General features: G+C 38.4%; 2 protein-coding genes across 2 annotated transcripts in view; both read right to left on the bottom strand.

Annotated features, from left to right (window-relative positions):
• The window catches only part of LOC140356023 (retinal-specific phospholipid-transporting ATPase ABCA4-like), an 89,190-nt gene extending 87,134 nt beyond the window's left edge, over window positions 1-2,056 (bottom strand). Inside the window, exon 1 of the mRNA XM_072440714.1 lies at window positions 1,979-2,056. The gene's annotated coding sequence lies outside the window, so the exon portion shown is untranslated. The remainder of the gene's footprint in view (window positions 1-1,978) is intronic.
• Window positions 2,057-5,220: 3,164 nt separating this feature from the next.
• Window positions 5,221-21,418, bottom strand: part of LOC140356027 (rho GTPase-activating protein 29-like) — a 71,437-nt gene continuing 55,239 nt past the window's right edge. The window contains exons 13-21 of the mRNA XM_072440717.1: window positions 18,551-18,672; window positions 17,589-17,723; window positions 15,309-15,407; window positions 13,576-13,739; window positions 10,703-10,891; window positions 10,281-10,418; window positions 9,036-9,268; window positions 7,108-7,408; window positions 5,221-6,508 (exon numbers count right to left, since the gene is read on the bottom strand). Coding sequence (XP_072296818.1) covers window positions 5,363-6,508; window positions 7,108-7,408; window positions 9,036-9,268; window positions 10,281-10,418; window positions 10,703-10,891; window positions 13,576-13,739; window positions 15,309-15,407; window positions 17,589-17,723; window positions 18,551-18,672 — 2,527 coding nt within the window. The 3' untranslated portion in view covers window positions 5,221-5,362. The remainder of the gene's footprint in view (window positions 6,509-7,107; window positions 7,409-9,035; window positions 9,269-10,280; window positions 10,419-10,702; window positions 10,892-13,575; window positions 13,740-15,308; window positions 15,408-17,588; window positions 17,724-18,550; window positions 18,673-21,418) is intronic.

Raw genomic sequence — 21,418 nt, 5'->3', positions numbered from 1 at the left:
TTATTCCACTGTTATTCCACTGTTATTATTACACTGTCATTCCACTGTTATTCCACTGTTATTCCACTGTTATTATTACACTGTCATTCCACAGTTATTATTACACTGTCATTCCACTGTTATTCCACTGTTATTCCACTGTTATTATTACACTGTCATTCCACTGTTATTCCACTGTTATTATTACACTGTTATTCCACTGTTATTATTACACTGTCATTCCACTGTTATTCCACTGTTATTATTACACTGTTATTACACTGTTATTATTACACTGTCATTCCAGTTATTCCACTGTTATTCCACTGTTATTATTACACTGTCATTCCACTGTTATTCCACTGTTATTCCACTGTTATTCCACTGTTATTATTACACTGTCATTCCACTGTTATTCCACTGTTATTCCACTGTTATTACACTGTTATTATTACACTGTCATTCCAATGTTATTCCACTGTTATTATTACACTGTCATTCCACTGTCATTCCACTGTTATTCCACTGTTAATCCACTGTTATTATTACACTGTCATTCCACTGTTATTCCACTGTTATTCCACTGTTATTCCACTGTTATTATTACACTGTCATTCCACTGTTATTCCACTGTTATTCCACTGTTATTATTACACTGTCATTCCACTGTTATTCCACTGTTATTCCACTGTTATTCCACTGTTATTACACTGTTATTATTACACTGTCATTCCACTGTTATTACACTGTTATTCCACTGTCATTCCACTGTTATTATTACACTGTCATTCCACTGTTATTCCACTGTTATTATTACACTGTCATTCCACTGTTATTCCACTGTTATTATTACACTGTCATTCCACTGTTATTACACGTTATTATTACACTGTCATTCCACTGTTATTACACGTTATTATTACACTGTCATTCCACTGTTATTCCACTGTTATTATTACAGTCATTCCACTGTTATTACACTGTCATTAATACACTGTCATTCCACTGTTATTACACTGTCATTAATACACTGTCATTACACTGTTATTACACTGTCATTATTACACCGTCATTCCCCTGTCATTACACTGTTATTACACCTGACGACACTTCCTCACTCGCAGTGGAGGAAAACAGTAAAAATACACTGTCCAGTACAAAAGATGATGCATTGATTAAGGCTTTTGATGACACATTTATAACAGAAACAAAACTAAATCCAGAGTAAAGAGAGAAAAACACATTCATATTGATGTGGCTCAACCTAGAGTTTTGTCAAAAGTATCGATCTCCAGGTGCTAATCAATACTTGTGTCGAGACAAGAAAGTATCGATACTGTGAAGGGAAAAAGACCTTTAAAGTCAAAGACCACCTGAAAATATTTAAAAGACTACAATTATTTGTGTTGGAAATGATATTATAGGATATAAAAAAATATTTTCAACTCATTGTGATGTCGAGGTTTTTATCTTTCACAATCACAATAGTTTGAAATTAAAATAATATAACAATAATGATAACAACATATTGAAATAATACTGGACATTATTTATCTGGGTAATAATGTCACTAAGAGCTGAAAAACGATTAAAGCTGCTTTATTAAATACATTTATCAATTCTAACGTTTTTTATCTTGAATGTGTTTGTGAAATACAGTTGTAATATTCAACATTGTTCAGTATTTGTTGAATTTTCAGTATTTCAGTGATGTCCAGTCCAACTTCACTCACTTGAAAAACAAATCTGCAGATTATTTACAACTGTTTGGATCCTCCTCAGTGGATTAATTAAACATTTAGCCCCTTTTTAGAGTATTAAACAAAGTAAACAAATAAACTAAACTATGACTGAGCTCGACATCTTTACCATTGCGATTCAGGACCTCTTAATACATATCTTTTAACGTTTTTACACAGTACAATCCCAAATCCTTCACACACAAAAAACACAGATGGTAAAACAAAATGCGAGGCAAAGCGGTGCATCTCGGTCTTACCTCTTACAGATGATGCACGACCTCAAAATAAATCCCGGTTTGCGCCTGAAAAGAGAGAAACGCGGCGTGTTCAGGTGGACTTGTGCCTGCCGTCGTCTGTGGAGCGGCGCAGGTCAGTCCTAATCTGATTGCTCTAATCTCCAGCTCAACACGGACAACGCAGGCGGCCATTTTGAGGGAGAATCAGGGCTTTAGTGTCCACAGGTGAATATCCTTTTGAGGAAGTTGTACATCGTCACGATTATTACTACTACGGCAACTTCCAAAAATAAAAACTGGTGCAGTATTTTTTGGGGCCAGATAATTTATTGTATTTTTTCTTCAAATCAACTGTCTGAATTTTGTTGTAGTTTGTAAACATTCAAGATAATTATTATTTTATTATTATTACTACTATTATTATTATTATTATTATTATACTAGTGTTTAATTCTGCTCTTTTAAAAAAAAAAATCCATCTCATGTTTTTTTTTTTTGAATACATTTTCCAAATTTAAAAACATATAACAAAAAAAACATCCAAAAAGTACCTCAAATTTATCCATTTCCAAATTAAGTCCCAGCTCATGTTTTTAGTTTATTGTTCATTTAAAAAAGGTGTATTGTAAATATACTGCTTTAGTGTTATTGTGTCAGTGCTACAGTTTCAATATTATAATTTATCATCATATTTTCTGACATTATATTTAATTTGCTGTATAACTTCAATCACAATTGGTAAAAAATGTACGTCCGCTTAGTTTGCAATTTTTATTTTTATTTTGATTACGAGCCATATTAGACCTGCCATGATAATTACCATATTGACTTATTGACTTAGGAAATTATAGACATAACATTTTTTTTTATATTTATTGTGTTGTTTTTCTTTAAATAAACATGAAATATTGTCTGAATTTGAGCAAAAGAGGGTAATCCACAACTTTAATAGTTTCATTCTGCTCTTTTTTGAAATTCCAGCTCATGTTTTTTTTAATATTGTTCATTTAAAAAAAGGTTTAATGTAAATATATTGCTTTAGTGTTATTGTATCAGTGTTACAGTTTCAATATTCATCATATTTTCTGACATCATATTTAGTTTGTTGTTTAACTTGACTCGCGATTGGTCAAAATGAACGTCCGCTTAGTTTGCAATTTTGTTTTTAATTACGATCCATACTAGCCCTGTCATGATAATTACTCTATTGACTTATTGTTTATGAAATTATAGATGGAACAATATTTTTGGGGCTCAATATTTCATACGTAGTAAAATAAAGAATCGTTTAGCTGTTTTTTCACCTTCAATATTACATTTTTCTTGTATATTTTATCCAAAAACTCCCACATCTGATACAAAACTAAAATAAATACATAAATAAATTCAAATCCTTTCGTACCAAAAACTATCTTTCAAATTCTACAATCTATTTTCAGTTTTAATTTGGATTAATCAGTATGTTAATAAAGAGACAGGAATATAAAATGACAAAGACTGACATTTGAAACAAGCATTGGAAGTGGTTAATAAAGAAAACAGGATTAATGTTAGAAACCCAACATCACAATTCAAAAAAAGAACTGAAAAACGCAAATAAAATACCCAAAAATTACCATAAAAAGTTTCAAATACATTTTAATTTGCAGCAAAGAACTGTCGCATGTCATTTGTAAACACGATAAGAATTTACTCATGGACAAAGATGTACCAATCACTGACTACGACGAATATAATTTATGCCACGGAAATTATTCACTTTAGACCTTTAAAAAGCAGATCTAAAATATTAAAATACTTCCATATATTCTTCGAGGAATAAAATACAAAATGATGCCGACTTTAGCACACAAACAAACAAAAGAGGCAATATTACATTTAGAAACGGCTTTAAGTGCATTGAGTGATTATAATATTTTACACTTTCAATCAATGTACAATATATTTATGGTTTCTTTACATTAAAATGGACCAGACCAGCCGCAGTAACAGTAACTTCATCATTATGTAACACTTGCTTGGTTTATCTTCCGTTTTGTCGCCTGGTCAGCCACAAATACTCTTGTCTTTTATTGGAATTTTATGTTTGTGTTGAGTTTTGGTTTGTTTACAGTTTATATATTTCTACTTAATCATCAATAACAAAGAATCGCTCTTGTAATTCATATTTTGACACTAAATTACATGAATTTTAATCACGATAGAGGTTCAGTCATGTCTTTTTTTCAGTAAAAGTATTTAGTTTGAAGCAGAGTTTGGACTTTGGAGGAGGAAATTTGAATACCGTATTTTCTGGACTATAAGTCGCACCCTTTTTCATAGTTTTGGCCGGGGTGCGACTTATACTTATATTTATACTTATATACTTATACTCTGGAGCGACTTATATGTGATATTATTTGTCATTTTCACACTTGCAACTGCATTTCATACTCCAGGGCAACTTATATATGTTTTTTCTTCTCTATTATGCATTTTTTGGCTGTGACTTATACTACGGAAATTACGGTGTTTGTTGTGTTAAAATGGCACTGATTAAAAGGCTGTATTGTTCATGTTCATAAATAAATACTATAAAAGCCAAAAAAGAAATAAAATGAGAATTAAAAAATGTTGTTTAATTGTTTTTATAGTTCAATCCACCGTGGAAAATAGTTTTAAAGTAAATGATTTGTGTTTTTATGATTATACTGTGATTTGAATGCAGTTTCTTTGAGCTTTGAATCACTGTGAGGCTCTACATTCTTATCATAATGACTTGTTTCAGTTTTTATTTTCTCTTATAAAAATGATGATATTTAGCTTTCACTAAAGCTAAAAGGGAAGTATGTATTTTAATAGGTTTTATGGCTGACCAGTTCACTCATTCTCTGCTTGACAAATAAAATAACTCCCAATATATTTGCTATGGCACAAAAATATCTATTTACAACAAGACGATGCACTGTAAAAAAGCCCAATCAACATCAGCAAAAAAGCCCAAAGTACAGAGAGAATTTAAATATCTTTGTTTCTTTTTGGACTTGTTTTAACAGATTTTCTTATAGTTTACGTAGTTTATTTAATATTTGACTTATTTCTACCAGCATTTTTCAAATATTTTTTAAAGCTCAGCAGGAAGTCACAATTTCAAGTTTAAAAGTCATAATTCTCAGTTCATTTTGCATTTAAAGGTGAATAAATATTTATAAACTCCAAATAATGACTTTTAAGCTCAAAATCATTACTTTTAAACTCTCGATTATCACCTTTAAAATCAAGTGGGCTCTGAACTTTTTATTCAATGGCAGAAATAGGCTTCCAAAACATACGGACTTGTTAAATAAAATGAAAAAAAGCCACATTTTCTGAATCCCTGGTGTTTTAACTGCTATGGATGGACATTTTGGCAGTGCAGATTTGGCGTTACACAAAATGCGCCTCTCTGTGCTCCAGCTCCGGAACCCGCCGCGGTCTCAGTCTTTGGTAAACGGTTTTGTTTTCGGAGGGACTCATGTCGTCCGGGCTGCCGGGAGGAGGCGACTGCGGCGGGGAAAGGCTCGCCGGGACGTCGCCGGCGCTGTCCGTCGAACACTGCGCTTCCAGTCTGGACCGAGGACGGCTCGTTTCGGCGGGCGACGTCGCGACCGCGCCCGGGAGAGCTTGCGTGGGCAAAGTCGCGGCGACGGTACTCGTCGTAGTCGTAGTGATTGTAGTAGTCCAACTCGGTAATGTCCGCGGTCGGCTGTTTGCAGATACAGGCGGTTTGTAAAAGGTTCCTGGCGGCGGTTGAAGAGTTCTTGGCGCTCTCAAAGTCAAGGGAAGTTTCGGCGAACTGCTCGGGTCGGAATTCTCAGCGTCGAGATTTCGTTTAGTCCAAACTAATTTTAAAGAATCGGCGTAGGAGCCGGTCGAGAAAACATTTGTCACGCTGCCCGTAGTCGGCGTGGTATCGGACGCAGTTGTGGTCGGGAAAAAGGAACTCGCCTTAAGTTGCCCCGGCTTGGCAGAGTTGGCCACGATCATGGCAGTCCTGGGCGTGACGTCATAGTGCTTGTATTTCCTGTCCCACGTTCGCCTTTGCATCGCCTGCGTGTCGATAAAAGGCGTTATATAGTACGTGCTGACCCGAGACGAGCCGCTTTGGCGCACCTTTTCCGGCTCCGGGATCTCCTGGATGGTTTCCGAAACGCTCTCCCTTCCGACACAAGCCCCGCCCACGTTAGCGTTAGCCACGTTGCGGTTGTTTCGCTCGCTGATTTGCGCGGGAGTGGGAAGGCGCTCCAGGGGCATGCTGATTGGACGGGAGAATTGGCGCGTTCGCTGGGCGCGCAGCTGGACCTTCTGCGCCATGGTGGTGGAGGGGACGGCGTTGGAGGAGTGGGTGCTGGGGCGACCGAACACTAGAGTGGACTTTTGGAGGTCGGAGGAGGCTGCGGGGGTCGCGACCCCGTTGGGTTTGTCCAAATCGGAGCCGTCGGTCTGGTCCGTTCCAGGCTGCACCTCCTCCACCTCGTTCAGGATGTGAGAGGACGGGATCACAGACGAGTATCTCTTAAAGACCTTGGCGGTCTGTGGGGGAAAGAAGTCGAGTTAGAGCATGTGAAATGGCAAATGATGCTAACAACATATAACATACTACATATACACATACATATACATATACATATACATATACATACATATATATATATATATATATATATATATATATATATATATATATATATATATATATATATATATATATATATACAGCTCTTATATATTTGTGTTGAAAAAACAAAACTGCATTATATATCTTAGAAGTGTAAGGCTGAAAATAAGACATTTTGATATACTTGATATATGTTGTGGTTACTTTGAGATTCTGATCATCTTACCCAGACCTAAACTTTGGACTTTAGCAGCGATTAATCAACTAAAAGTGACTAGTCAACAGTACAAGTGAAATTATTAAATCAAAATGTCATAAAGATTTAGTTTCAGATTAATAATACTCACTTAATTCACACAGTTTATATATAGAAGCTTAAGTAACTTCAGTCATTATTTCAAACTTTATCTTGTAAAACACAAGTTAAAAAAATCTCAAAGTGCACTAGAAATAATCATCAGTTTCAACCCTCGCTATAGATGCAAAATAATGTAAAGTCTGAGTATTCTGTCACCTCCTTGATGTCCATGAGCGAGGCCGAGTGTCGACCGAGCCTCTGAATCTTCTCCTGGGGGGTGAGTCTGGGCGAGGCCTGCTCCGCCCCGCTCGCCTCCGACCCGGGCGGCGGCGGCGGGTCGAAGATGGTCTTGAAGTGCCGGACGAGCAGCTCCACCATCAGCGCCTGGTACGGATAGTCCACCAGCGACGACAGCGACACCTCGGCGTCCGCCTGCCGGGGCTTGACCAGCGTCGGGCCGAAGATGATGCCCAGGTTACTCGCCGTCATCTTGTTCTCCTCCGCCTGCTCCGTCACCCTGCGGGGAGCAAAAGAGGAGCGTTACGGTAACCAGGGCCGTAACTAACGATTATGTGACGACTTTTTTGATGGGTGAGTCTTATACAAGATTATGACCCGTGACAAGATGATTTACTGCTTGGATTACTCTGGAAAACCGTGGAAGGACTGTATTTATAGACCGACGCTAAAAATATGTGTTGGACTAAACCCAACTAAAAATAGTCCATCCCTCAATTCCACTTCCTTAAAGTCACAGGGAAGTTTCCTCAGTTTCCTCAAAGCTATTGTGGGATTCAGAGCGACACAAACGACAGCAAGAACATGGTGTAATTCAGAAATCACAATTATACCTTATTTTCCGGACTATAAGTCGTTTTTTCATAGTTTTGGCCGGGGTGTGACTTATACTTATTTATATTTATACTCATATACTTATACTCCAGAGCGACTTATATGTGATATTATTTGTTATTTTCACACTTGCAACTGCATTTCATAATCCAGTGCGACTTATATATGTTTTTTTCTTCTCTATTATGCATTTTTTGGCTGGTGCGACTTATACTCCAGTGCGACTTATAGTCCAGAAAATACGGTAAATGACAATGTGGGACGGCAATTTTGGAGGACAGGGTTTCAGTGCAGTCTGGAACACAGTGTGAACAGATCAGATCTAGAATACAAAACAACCAATCAGATTTGTTTAAAGATATAGCTGCACGATTCATTAATTCCTGTAGGAGTGTGACACAGTGTGAAGAGACATCATTCCCACAAGACATGGATTTTGACCACACAATTTTTATTTTTATTATATTCAAATTTTCTTTATTTTATTTTATTTTTATATTGACCTATCCATTTTTTTCAATTTAATTTTTTTTCATATTTTCTGTCATCGTTTTTTCTGTCAAATCACTGCTATTTGGAACTAGGCTTCTAAAGAGGTAAATTATTTTGAGTTTCAAAAAATTCAAAACAAATCAATCCAACTAATTTTCTTCATGCGTGCACAGTCTGGTGACACTTTATAATAACTACACTTAGTCCTGCCTTAATAAAGCATGAACAAATACTTAATTCATAGTGAACAAATAGTTTATTAAGGATGAATTCAGGCTTAGTAACTACTCAACAAATACTCTAACCCTAGTTCTGAACCATAACCCAAACCCTGGCAATAATAAAGTGGTTATTAAGCTTAAATCATGCTTAATAAACTACACGTTCATTATAAATTAAGTCTTTGTTCATGCTTTGTTGAGCCAAATTAAGTTGTAATTATTATAAAGTGGCACCTGTGCACGAGATCTAGTCCAATTCCTATTACACTGACATTTAAATCACAATATAAATGTTTGCAAATGATTTCTTAGTCTATTTATGACAAAAACGTGCTAAAAAGCCACCGTGCGAGGGTAAAAAGAGCCGAAAGCCCTGTTTTTATATTATGTATTAAAGCCGTTCTTGTTCTCTTCAATGCTCCGGGATGAGTTTCAAACATGTGACTTTAAAAACACACACACAAAGCACAAATCGAATCGCCATAGTCGTAATGAAGACCGCAATTAAGTCACTTCCCCACCCACACGGCGCGTTCCCATGGCGTTAACGAGCGTCAGCGGCGGCGGGCGTGGTCTCACTTGTGCAGGTGTGCGATCAGGTATCTTAGCGTCCTGTATTGGGCGGCGGGCAGCTGCCGGAGGACGTCCCGTATCTTCAGCATGGCCCGGGTCAGCTCGGCGCTCGGGCTCTCCTTCACCGCCGTCTGGTTGATCTGCCGAAGCTCCGCCTCCTCCACGATCACGCGCTGACACTCCTTGGCCAGGCCGATGAAGTCGTTGTAGTATCGGTACAGGATCATGGGCTCGGGCAGCTGCAAACGGACCAGGAACAATCATGGAATGTATTAACGATATTACCGTATTTTCCGGACTATAAGTCACACCTTTTTTCATAGTTTTGGCCGGGGTGTGACTTATACTTATATTTATACTTATTTACTTACACTCCGGAGCGACTTATATGTGATATTATTTTTTATGTTCACACTTGCAACTGCATTTCATACTCCAGTGCGACTTATATATGTTTTATTCTTCTCTATTATGCATTTTTTGGCTGGTGCGACTTATAGTCCAGAAAATACGGTAATGCTAAAGCAACAATATTTAACAAGAAAGCCAAACTAGCACAGCAGTCTTCTAGTTTTTATTTAAAGCCTTGACTTTCATGAAGAATTGGGACTAGAAAGTAAACATTTTAAGAGTTTTTTAAGTACTCTAAGTCTATCTTTACTCCTAAAAAGGTCAAATTAAAACGTAAAGTGCTTTTAATCTGACAGTGCACGTCACATGAACTTGTTTACTGAAGAGTGCGGACGCTTTCCTCGCTCGCTCCAACTGCTTCCTGCTTTATTTCACTTTTTGATCCGTTTTTGTCTTGAATCATGGCTTCTTAAAAAGTAAACCAAGCGGATTAAAAAAAACAAACGTTTTAACAACCTATTGGACGAGCCAGCGACACGAATCAAACTCTGTGAACGCTGTCGGGAATATCATGAGCAACAAGCGCGGCTATTCGCTTTGCAATCTGAAAAAGGACTCAACGATAAAGGTCCAGGAGTAAAAAGTCCAGTTTTTACAAGAAAAAATTCAAAACAATACAAAGAGAATGTAAAGTCACCTAAAATACAGCTACAAACACATTTGTACCACAGGAGACTGTAGTAGAAGTAAATGAACAGAGAGTTTTGTATTTTTACACATTTCTTTCCTGTTTGTGTGAACCACTTTTGATTACAGCGTGTATCTTAAATCTAAATCACGTAAACACAACATCATCCGAAGAAGCGACCGAGGCCAAACGGACGGCGGAAGTGGCTTTACCTGTCGCAGGTAGAGCTTGAGAACGTTGCTGATGTCGTGCGGTGAGAGTTCGGACAGCTCCACCAAGTCTTTGCCATTCTCGAACGCCTGGCAGAGCTTCTCCACGCGAGACTTGGCGCCGTTCACGCGATAGATCCCCTGTGAGAAAAGCAACATTGACTTAAAAGTGCCATTGTTAAGACCGTTGATTACAAATGTAAAGCTTGAAAACGATGTCAGTTGGCGTCAAAGTAACTTAGCTTCGCAGTCAGGGTATTTTGAGCAGTGAAATGGTAAAAACAAGAGTATGGACTTCAAAAAACGAAATAACTGAAAGGGTTGCAACTTGTGAGCAAAGATGGAGACAAACGAACGTGCATGATCGCAGAAAACGTGCGGGATCGGAGCAGCGAATCGCTCATCGACGACAGCGCGGGGGTTACCTTGATGTTGAGGGCGCGGCTCTCGATCTCGGACGTGCACTTCTTGACGATGAACGGGATCCCGTCCGGACTGTTCCTCGAGGTCTGGGCGAAGTCGATGCCGAAGAGCTGGAGTCGGCCCTGGAGCTTCTTGTGTCCGCACTGGATGGCCAGAGTCTCGAGGCACTTTTTGTGGCACGCCAACGAACACTGGGGGAGGAACAACATCGCTTTGTGAGGAATGAGAAGGATAAATGTACGGGGAATCATAAAAAGATGAACATACAAGCGCAGGTATGTGACTTATGCGCCAATAAAACGCTTTGATTGATTGATTGATTGATTGATTTCAAGTTTGGGCCAAGGAAACGATTACATTCCACAGAAATTCACCGTTCTCGAAAAGGACTGGGTAGAGGAAAGACTTGTATTATTATAAACCAAATAATATCCACTCTTTAATTGCCAAAATGCATGTAGTTGAGCAAACTTTGAATTGTCCCAGTACAGATATATCAAAAAAAGGAGCTTTAAGGGTCAAAAAAAGACTGCTGGGTGCTGTCTAAATGCGTTTTATTATTCTTTGCTTCACCGTGACTACAAAACTCCACTCTGGCCTCTGAAAGTAGTGGAAGAAAATGTGTATTTAGTGTTTTTTGGGCAATATATATTATTTCTTAATGTATCAAATATTTTTTTTCTTTTTATTATATTATCATTTTAGTTTAAATTATTATTATTATTTCATTCATTTCATTATATTTTAAATCAGCATTCCTATTCTTATTTATTTTGTCAATTATTATTATTATTTTATTTTAAATCATTATTAGTATTAGTATTATCATTAGTATTATATAAACAGTTAGAACAGTCACCTCCTCACACTCGGCCCTGTGGAACACCACCAGTATTATCGTTAGTATTATATAAACAGTTAGAACAGTCACCTCCTCACACTCGGCCCTGTGGAACACCACCAGTATTATCATTAGTATTATATAAACAGTTAGAACAGTCACCTCCTCACACTCGGCCCTGTGGAACACCACCAGTATTATCATTAGTATTATATAAACAGTTAGAACAATCACCTCCTCATACTCGGCCCCGTGGAACACCACCAGTATTATCATTAGTATTATATAAACAGTTAGAACAGTCACCTCCTCACACTCGGCCCCGTGGAACACCACCAGTATTATCATAAGTATTATATAAACAGTTAGAACAGTCACCTCTTCACACTCGGCCCCGTGGAACACCACCAGTATTATCATTAGTATTATATAAACAGTTAGAACAGTCACCTCCTCACACTCGGCCCTGTGGAACACCACCAGTATTATCATTAGTATTATATAAACAGTTAGAACAGTCACCTCCTCACACTCGGCCCTGTGGAACACCACCAGTATTATCATTAGTATTATATAAACAGTTAGAACAGTCACCTCCTCACACTCGGCCCTGTGGAACACCACCAGTATTATCATTAGTATTATATAAACAGTTAGAACAGTCACCTCCTCACACTCGGCCCTGTGGAACACCACCAGTATTATCATTAGTATTATATAAACAGTTAGAACAGTCACCTCCTCACACTCGGCCCTGTGGAACACCACCAGTATTATCATTAGTATTATATAAACAGTTAGAACAGTCACCTCTTCACACTCGGCCCTGTGGAACACCACCAGTATTATCATTAGTATTATATAAACAGTTAGAACAGTCACCTCCTCACACTCGGCCCTGTGGAACACCACCAGTATTATCATTAGTATTATATAAACAGTTAGAACAGTCACCTCCTCACACTCGGCCCTGTGGAACACCACCAGTATTATCATTAGTATTATATAAACAGTTAGAACAGTCACCTCCTCACACTCGGCCCCGTGGAACACCACCAGTATTATCATTAGTATTATATAAACAGTTAGAACAGTCACCTCCTCACACTCGGCCCTGTGGAACACCACCAGTATTATCATTAGTATTATATAAACAGTTAGAACAGTCACCTCTTCACACTCGGCCCCGTGGAACACCACCAGTATTATCATTAGTATTATATAAACAGTTAGAACAGTCACCTCCTCACACTCGGCCCTGTGGAACACCACCAGTATTATCATTAGTATTATATAAACAGTTAGAACAGTCACCTCCTCACACTCGGCCCCGTGGAACACCACCAGTATTATCATTAGTATTATATAAACAGTTAGAACAGTCACCTCCTCACACTCGGCCCCGTGGAACACCACCAGTATTATCATTAGTATTATATAAACAGTTAGAACAGTCACCTCCTCACACTCTGCCCTGTGGAACACCACCAGTATTATCATTAGTATTATATAAACAGTTAGAACAGTCACCTCCTCACACTCGGCCCTGTGGAACACCACCAGTATTATCATTAGTATTATATAAACAGTTAGAACAGTCACCTCCTCACACTCGGCCCTGTGGAACACCACCAGTATTATCATTAGTATTATATAAACAGTTAGAACAGTCACCTCCTCACACTCGGCCCCGTGGAACACCACCAGTATTATCATTAGTATTATATAAACAGTTAGAACAGTCACCTCCTCACACTCGGCCCCGTGGAACACCACCAGTATTATCATTAGTATTATATAAACAGTTAGAACAGTCACCTCCTCACACTCGGCCCTGTGGAACACCACCAGTATTATCATTAGTATTATATAAACAGTTAGAACAGTCACCTCCTCACACTCGGCCCTGTGGAACACCACCAGTATTATCATTAGTATTATATAAACAGTTAGAACAGTCACCTCCTCACACTCGGCCCCGTGGAACACCACCAGTATTATCATTAGTATTATATAAACAGTTAGAACAGTCACCTCCTCACACTCGGCCCCGTGGAACACCACCAGGCTGTCACACTCTCTACATTTGGAAGGAGCTCGTAGTTTTCTCAGTCGGTGCGTTTGAGCGGCTTTGGACATCAGAGCGTTTCTGAACGGGCCCGGAGAGCTCGCCGTCTCCGTCACCATCTCTGCCAGGCCTGCAACCACAAAGAACAACAACGGGTTTCACACCAACAACGGGTTTCAGGCTCCTAGTCCTCGTATTAATCCAGGTTTAGTTTCAGGTTTAGTTTCGGGTTTAGTCATGATCTAGTCTAGGTTTAGTTTCAGGTTTAGTCATGATCTAGTCCAGGTTTAGTTTCAGGTTTAGTTTCGGGTTTAGTCATGATCTAGTCTAGGTTTAGTTTCAGGTTTTATCATGATCTAGTCCAGGTTTAGTTTCAGGTTTAGTTTCGGGTTTAGTCATGATCTAGTCTAGGTTTAGTTTCAGGTTTTATCATGATCTAGTCCAGGTTTAGTTTCAGGTTTAGTTTCAGGTTTAATCATGATTTAGTCCAGGTTTAGTTTCAGGTTTAGTTTCAGGTTTAGTCATGATCTAGTCCAGGTTTAGTTTCAGGTTTAGTCATGATCTAGTCCAGGTTTAGTTTCAGGTTTAGTCATGATTTAGTCCAGGTTTAGTTTCAGCTCTAGTCCTCGTTAACGTCCAGGTTTAGTTTCAGGTTTAGTCATGATCTAGTCCAGGTTTAGTTTCAGCTCTAGTCCTCGTTAACGTCCAGGTTTAGTTTCAGGTTTAGTGATGATCTAGGCCAGGTTTAGTTTCAGGTTTAGTCATGATGTAGTCCAGGTTTAGTTTCAGGTTTAGTTTCGGGTTTAGTCATGATCTAGTCTAGGTTTAGTTTCAGGTTTTATCATGATCTAGTCCAGGTTTAGTTTCAGGTTTAGTTTCAGGTTTAATCATGATTTAGTCCAGGTTTAGTTTCAGGTTTAGTTTCAGGTTTAGTCATGATCTAGTCCAGGTTTAGTTTCAGGTTTAGTCATGATCTAGTCCAGGTTTAGTTTCAGGTTTAGTCATGATTTAGTCCAGGTTTAGTTTCAGCTCTAGTCCTCGTTAACGTCCAGGTTTAGTTTCAGGTTTAGTCATGATCTAGTCCAGGTTTAGTTTCAGCTCTAGTCCTCGTTAACGTCCAGGTTTAGTTTCAGGTTTAGTGATGATCTAGGCCAGGTTTAGTTTCAGGTTTAGTCATGATGTAGTCCAGGTTTAGTTTCAGGTTTAGTCATGATGTAGTCCAGGTTTAGTTTCAGGTTTAGTCATGATCTAGTCCAGGTTTAGTTTCAGGTTTAGTCATGATCTAGTCCAGGTTTAGTTTCAGGTTTAGTCATGATGTAGTCCAGGTTTAGTTTCAGGTTTAGTCATGATCTAGTCCAGGTTTAGTTTCAGGTTTAGTCATGATCTAGTCCAGGTTTAGTTTCAGGTTTAGTCATGATCTAGTCCAGGTTTAGTTTCAGGTTTAGTCATGATCTAGTCCAGGTTTAGTTTCAGGTTTAGTGATGATCTAGGCCAGGTTTAGTTTCAGGTTTAGTCATGATGTAGTCCAGGTTTAGTTTCAGGTTTAGTCATGATGTAGTCCAGGTTTAGTTTCAGGTTTAGTCCTGGTTTCAGTCCCAGTTTCAATGTGCTGAATGTCGCACTAAGAGACATAGACAGAGACACAGATCAGAGGTTCCCGAGCCCGAGCTAGCGTCCACATTTGACCCGGATGCCCTACCGTTGTCCGAGGGCGACGGCGGCTCTCGCTCGTCCAGGTCGTCGGCTGAAGACATGGTCCCGGTGGACGGCGTCCGGGGCAGGCGCCGCTTGAAGTCTCCTGTCCACAGACCAGATGAAACCGTGAGGTCGAGTCTCCGCCGGTACAAATACACTTTGTTTCAATCCCGACTCGGAGGAGGAAGTAGCGGGCGTGGTCAGAGATAGGGAAGTAACACACAACTACTACCTCGTTATCTGATACGGTTGTGTACCTCAAACGCAATTTCACGTGTGTTTCATTCAGATTTAAGGAAATAAAATTAGGGCAATGTGTTATTGACTCTGTAAAACTCGTGTGCGCTGAGCAAACTGCCATTTTAATATATTCTCCTTTTGTTTTAATTCAAGAAAGACACAATTCATATGTACAGACACAGACACAGACAACAAAATAAAAAATATATATTATAAAAGAAGAAAAAAAAATACTGAAAAAAATTGAAAATTTAAATTTAGGAAAAGTAAGGCATCCACGAAAAAAGAAAGCAAAAATGAAAGATTAATCTAATTTTAAGTTAATTTCTAGTAATTTGGTTAATTAACAAACTATAACTAAGACAACTACTCGTCATATTAAAAAAAAAAATTAAGAAAAAAGGAAAAACAACACTTTGGTCAATAAATACAAGTTTTTAAAAAGATTTGAAGCGTAAATTGACACAAAAAAAAACAAATGAAACAAAACAATTTACCGATATAATATAAGCCTAAAGGTGAAATTAACATAAAACTATGGAATAAAATATATATAGGCAAAGCAGTGGTGGAAAGAGAACTGGAAATGTGTAAATAAAACTACAGTTACATGGCTAATAAAGTACTCAAGTAGAAGAAATACTGCTAAATTCATAATTAAAAGGTAAAAGTATAAAGTACTCACTCATCACAATTTTAGATTCATTTTTTTCTGTCTTTCATACAGGACTTGATCAATTAAACAGTAAAACTGAATTCAGCCGTCATAAACCGCAAACTGCATATTCTCTGTGCGTTATTGTGTGGTATTATGTATTATTGTGTGGTATTATGTGTTATTGTGTGGCATTATGTGTTATTGTGTGGTATTATGTGTTATTGTGTGGTATTATGTGTTATTGTGTAGTATTAAGTGTTATTAAGTGTTATTGTGTGGTATTAAGTGTTATTAAGTGTTGTTGTGTGGTATTGAGTGTTATTGTGTGGTATTAAGTGTTATTGTGTGGTATTAAGTGTTATTGTGTTGTATAAAGTGTTATTAAGTGGTATTAAGTGTTATTGTGTAGTATTAAGTGTTATTGTGTGGTATTAAGTGTTATTGTGTGGTATTAAGTGTTATTGTGTGTTATTGCGTGGTATTACGTGTTATTGTGTGGTATTAAGTGTTATTGTGTGGTATTACGTGTTATTGTGTGGTATTAAGTGTTATTGTGTGGTATTACGTGTTATTGTGTGGTATTAAGTGTTATTGTGTGTTATTGTGTGGCATTAAGTGTTATTGTGTGTTATTGTGTGGTATTACGTGTTATTGTGTGGTATTAAGTGTTATTGTGTGTTATTGTGTGGCATTAAGTGTTATTGTGTGTTATTGTGTGGTATTAAGTGTTATTGTGTGTTATTGCGTGGTATTACGTGTTATTGTGTGGTATTAAGTGTTATTGTGTGGTATTACGTGTTATTGTGTGGTATTAAGTGTTATTGTGTGTTATTGTGTGGCATTAAGTGTTATTGTGTGTTATTGTGTGGTATTACGTGTTATTGTGTGGTATTACGTGTTATTGTGTGGTATTAAGTGTTATTGTGTGGTATTACGTGTTATTGTGTGGTATTAAGTGTTATTGTGTGTTATTGTGTGGTATTATGTGTTATTGTGTGTTATTGTGTGGTATTATGTGTTATTGTGTGTTATTGTGTGGTATTACGTGTTATTGTGTGTTTAGAAAGAAGCAGAAACATTGAGACAGCTGTAGATTAGGAAAATTGTGACTTTCGCGTTGTACTTGTACTTGTACCTCGTAAGACTTTAAATGTGCACAGTTATACGGCTAGAACTAAACTCAATTACAAGTACACAAAAACCTACAATTCCAGCAACGTGAGTATTTGTATTTAGTTATTTTCCGCTCTTAAGTACAGTACAAGCCCCAACTAATCATACATTTGATCAAACAGGGCCTTTCTGGAAACTTTACAAAAGATTAAAAGACATAAACACATAAAATACAACATAAAAAGGCACTCCTGCCTCTGGTGTTGCACGTACCTGGACTGGCGGTGGGCGAGTCCATGGAGCGGGACTCGCTGCTGCCCCCTGCGCTCTCAGAGTCGCTGCACATGCCCCCGTGACTGCCCGGGGACCCCGAAAACCAGGCCCGGTGCGGCGCTTGTGTCCTGGCGGCTGAGCAAAACAACATGGGGACACGTTCAGTGCGCCGGGCGACTGGAGAAATGCCCCACGGCCGCGCTTTAAGCGATCGAGACGGTTTCCGTGAGTCACTGTGTTAGGTAAAGTCCCTCTGACTAGTTTGTTCTGCAAAAACACTGAGTTGCAACATATTTTTAAATGTTTTACTTTTGTTTTGAAAGGTAAAGCTCTATATTTAACTTTGTAGGAATTCAAAAATAAAAAAATAATAATGCTTAAGATAGAGGAGATTAAATCATAATCTAAGTGAGGAAAAAATCTTTGATATATAAACTATTAAACCTAAAAAACTTCACCCCAAAAAATAACAATGATTAAAAAAAAATAAAATTAAAACTTAAATGTCACAAAAGGTGTTATAGGGTGTAAAAGTTATAAAATTTCGCACAATAATAATAATAATGATTAAAAAAAATATCTTAAAAAAACTTAAATGTCACAAAAGGTGCTATAGGGTGTAAAAGCAATAAAATTCAGCACAAAAACAATAATAATGATTAAAAAAAATATTTAAAAAAAACTTTAAATGTCACAAAAGTGTTATCTTTCTGTCTCTCAGTTGTTGTAGTTGGTGTGTATTCAGGGTTGCCAGATTTTCAATAAGCAACAAGCGACAGAGCCAAAAAAGCACAACAAGAGTGCTAATGAGACGCGCACATTCAAAGAGATTTTCAACATCATCACCATCAGCTTTGAAACATGGATCAACAGTTTAAAGGCTGTATTTCTGTCATTATTATTCAAACAGACCTGGAAAAAGTCTAAAAATCTCCTCTTTTAACACACAATAAAGCGGTCACCTATGCGCTGCAGGTCCGTGTCGTCTCCGCTCAGGACGTCGCAGGAGGTGATGGACGCCTGGGACAGGTTTCCATGGGACGAGTGAGTGCTGCCCACAGAGCGCTTGTTGAAGATAAACCTGTAAATATAACACCTTCAGTTAGTCCGTGAGCAGAGGAAGGAGGCGGGACTAAAAGGCTACTGCTGTTCACAAACTGTACGCAGGAGTTTTAAGCACTTTAAGTTCAGTTTTCAGTACATGGAAAATGTACTATACTTTTTGTCTGAGTTTTTGTTGTTGTTTTGAATATTACGCAGTAGAAATACACAACACAAACAGTTTTTTATTTGATTTAATCTATATTTTGGATTGATACTTGCTCAAATGAGCACCCAGTTTTAATACAGCCTTTAGTATTGGTAGTGTTGCTAGTATTAGTATTAGTATCTGATTTTCCTATACTTTTGATCACGCTCATTGAAGTCGCTGTGATTATAAATACACAGTGTAATATAACGTTAGTAGAGCGACACAGTTGATTGTTTTTAGACCAGTCAAGTTTATTATATATGGACAGTTGATTGTCAATTCCGATCCTACAATAATAATTTAAAAAGGCACTTTTAGACAGTAGTATAGTGCTTTTTTCATGTTGCCATGTGGTCTTATATTTAAGATCATTGTAAAACAGTTTTTTTCCTTATGTCATTCTTTTCTCTCAGCACTTTCTAAAGGAGTGTGTTTGAGCATGTGAGAGCTTCTGAACAACCTCAGACTCTCACGCTCTCAGGCTCCTGCACTCACACCACAGAGATTTCCTCAGGAAGAGCCCCCTCTCTCCCCCTCTCTCTCTCTCTCTCTCTCTCTCTCCCCCTCTCTCTCTCTCTCTCTCTCTCTCTCCCCCTCTCTCTCTCTCTCTCTCTCCCCCTCTCTCTCTCTCTCCCCCTCTCTCTCTCTCTCTCTCCCCCCCCCCTCTCTCTCTCTCTCTCTACCCCTCTCTCTCTCTCTCTCTCTCTGCTGTCCTCGTCTCTCCCTCCTCGCTCCCTCTCTCTCTACACTCATCTCTTTCTCCCCCCTCTCTCTCCTTCCCCTCTCTCTACCTCTCTCTTCTTCTCTCCCTCACTCTGCACTCATTTCTCCTCTCTCTCTTCTCTCTCCCTCCTCTCTGTCTGCACTCCTTTCTCCTCCCTCTTTCCCTCCTCTCTCTCTCCCTCTCCCTCTCCCCCCTCTCTCTACCTCCCTCTCTCCTCCTCCCTCTGAGCTGCTGCCTCTGCCTCAGTAGAACAGCTCGTCCGAACACCAGCTCGGGGAGAACAGGGCGGGGCCAAAGCATTTCCAAACACAGTGCCGTGTGCCGAGTTTTTAAGGCGTGAACCAATGAAACATTTTAGAAAACAGATCTCCACCCAACCATGACACACGCTAACCAAGACCACAAGATCTTTCCTGGTTCATGGTAGATCTATAAAGAAAACTTATCCAAATCTGACTTTCTAGTTGTTACTATTACTATTAGGGTTGTCAAAAGTATCAAGTGTCTTTGCTCATCGCTAATAAGCCACTGACCACTAAATAAAATGAATAAAATGAATAAAATGAATAAAATGAATAAAATGAATAAATGAAATAAATAAAATAAATAAAATAAATAAAATAAATAAAATAAATAAAATAAATAAAATAAATAAAATAAATAAAATAAAAACAAAAACAATACAAAAACAATAAATAAAATATAGCCGCAAGCGGCAATGATCGGCCCTCGCTACGCCGCCGCCACACCGCAAGAGGAGGGGGCGCTAACGCGCCCCAATTGTCCTTTTATTACGCCTACTGCTGAATCTGTGACGCTGTCACATCTTCTCCCCTTTGTTTTACCATCAAAAAGCAATTTTATTTTGAATTCTTGGCAAAATGTGCGGCTTTGCCGCACAGACACCGTGACTCTTTGAATAAAAATGTGGATACCTTTTGATGGTCCACCACTGAAGATGAGTCTCACCAAATTTCAGGTTAATAGGGCTAACGCCCTGGGAGGAGTTTGTGAAAGTCTAAAGTGTAAACATGTTCTGGCGATTTCCCCATTGGAATAACATGGGAGGTTTTGGTCATCGCTACGGCAACGCCATAACAATTATGACATGGGTCTCACTGACTTTTTTGATGGGGATGCCAAAATTGAGTTGTGTGTCAAATTTCAGATAATTTCGCAAAACTAAACATTCAACCTCCATATAAAATCTGTAGGGGGCGCTGTGGCGCCAAATAAATTTATTTCACTTCAAGTAGGTTTAAGGCAAAGAGTTTAACAACTGATTCTAATTTGACGCAATTCGGACTTTATCTGCGCAAACGGCAGAAATTTTACATATGGGAGATTTCTGAAATTCTAGCTACAGTTTACAGCTACAGACCGTGAGAGGTATCAATGTAATTTGGATAACTTTTGATGTCCCACTCCTCAGTAGCATTTTCACCAAATTTCAGCTTTTTAGGGCCAACGCCCTGGGAGGAGTTCGTAAAAGTACGACGTTTGGAAAAACTCCGAAGTCATGTTTAGCCATTTTTGAAGCAATATGGCAGACATTTGGTTGGGCAGACGGCGTTGCCGTAATAATATTTTTTACTTCTCTTGTCACCATCTACCTCTGCGCCAAATTTCATGATTCTACGATCAGATTTTTTTTGGGTCATTTCCCATCCCTCAATGCATTTTTGGTACATTTGGGGGCGCTGACGCGCCAATTTTTTTTATTTTAGAAAAGGGAAATAGCCAGAATGTAGAGAGGCACGATTTTTAGAGGTGTGCAAATTTTTGTGACTTTTCGTCAATGTTCACTGGGTGAAAAATGGGGGGGTTGGCCCCTAGAAGAAGAAGAAAGAATTA

Source organism: Eucyclogobius newberryi, unplaced genomic scaffold, assembly GCF_026437365.1.
Source record: "Eucyclogobius newberryi isolate DKJ021-1_F unplaced genomic scaffold, fEucNew1.0.hap1 SCAF_12, whole genome shotgun sequence".
Taxonomy (NCBI): domain Eukaryota; kingdom Metazoa; phylum Chordata; class Actinopteri; order Gobiiformes; family Gobiidae; genus Eucyclogobius; species Eucyclogobius newberryi.
The sequence above is the reverse complement of the archived record's forward strand: the minus strand, read 5'-3'. Positions and strand labels throughout refer to the sequence as shown.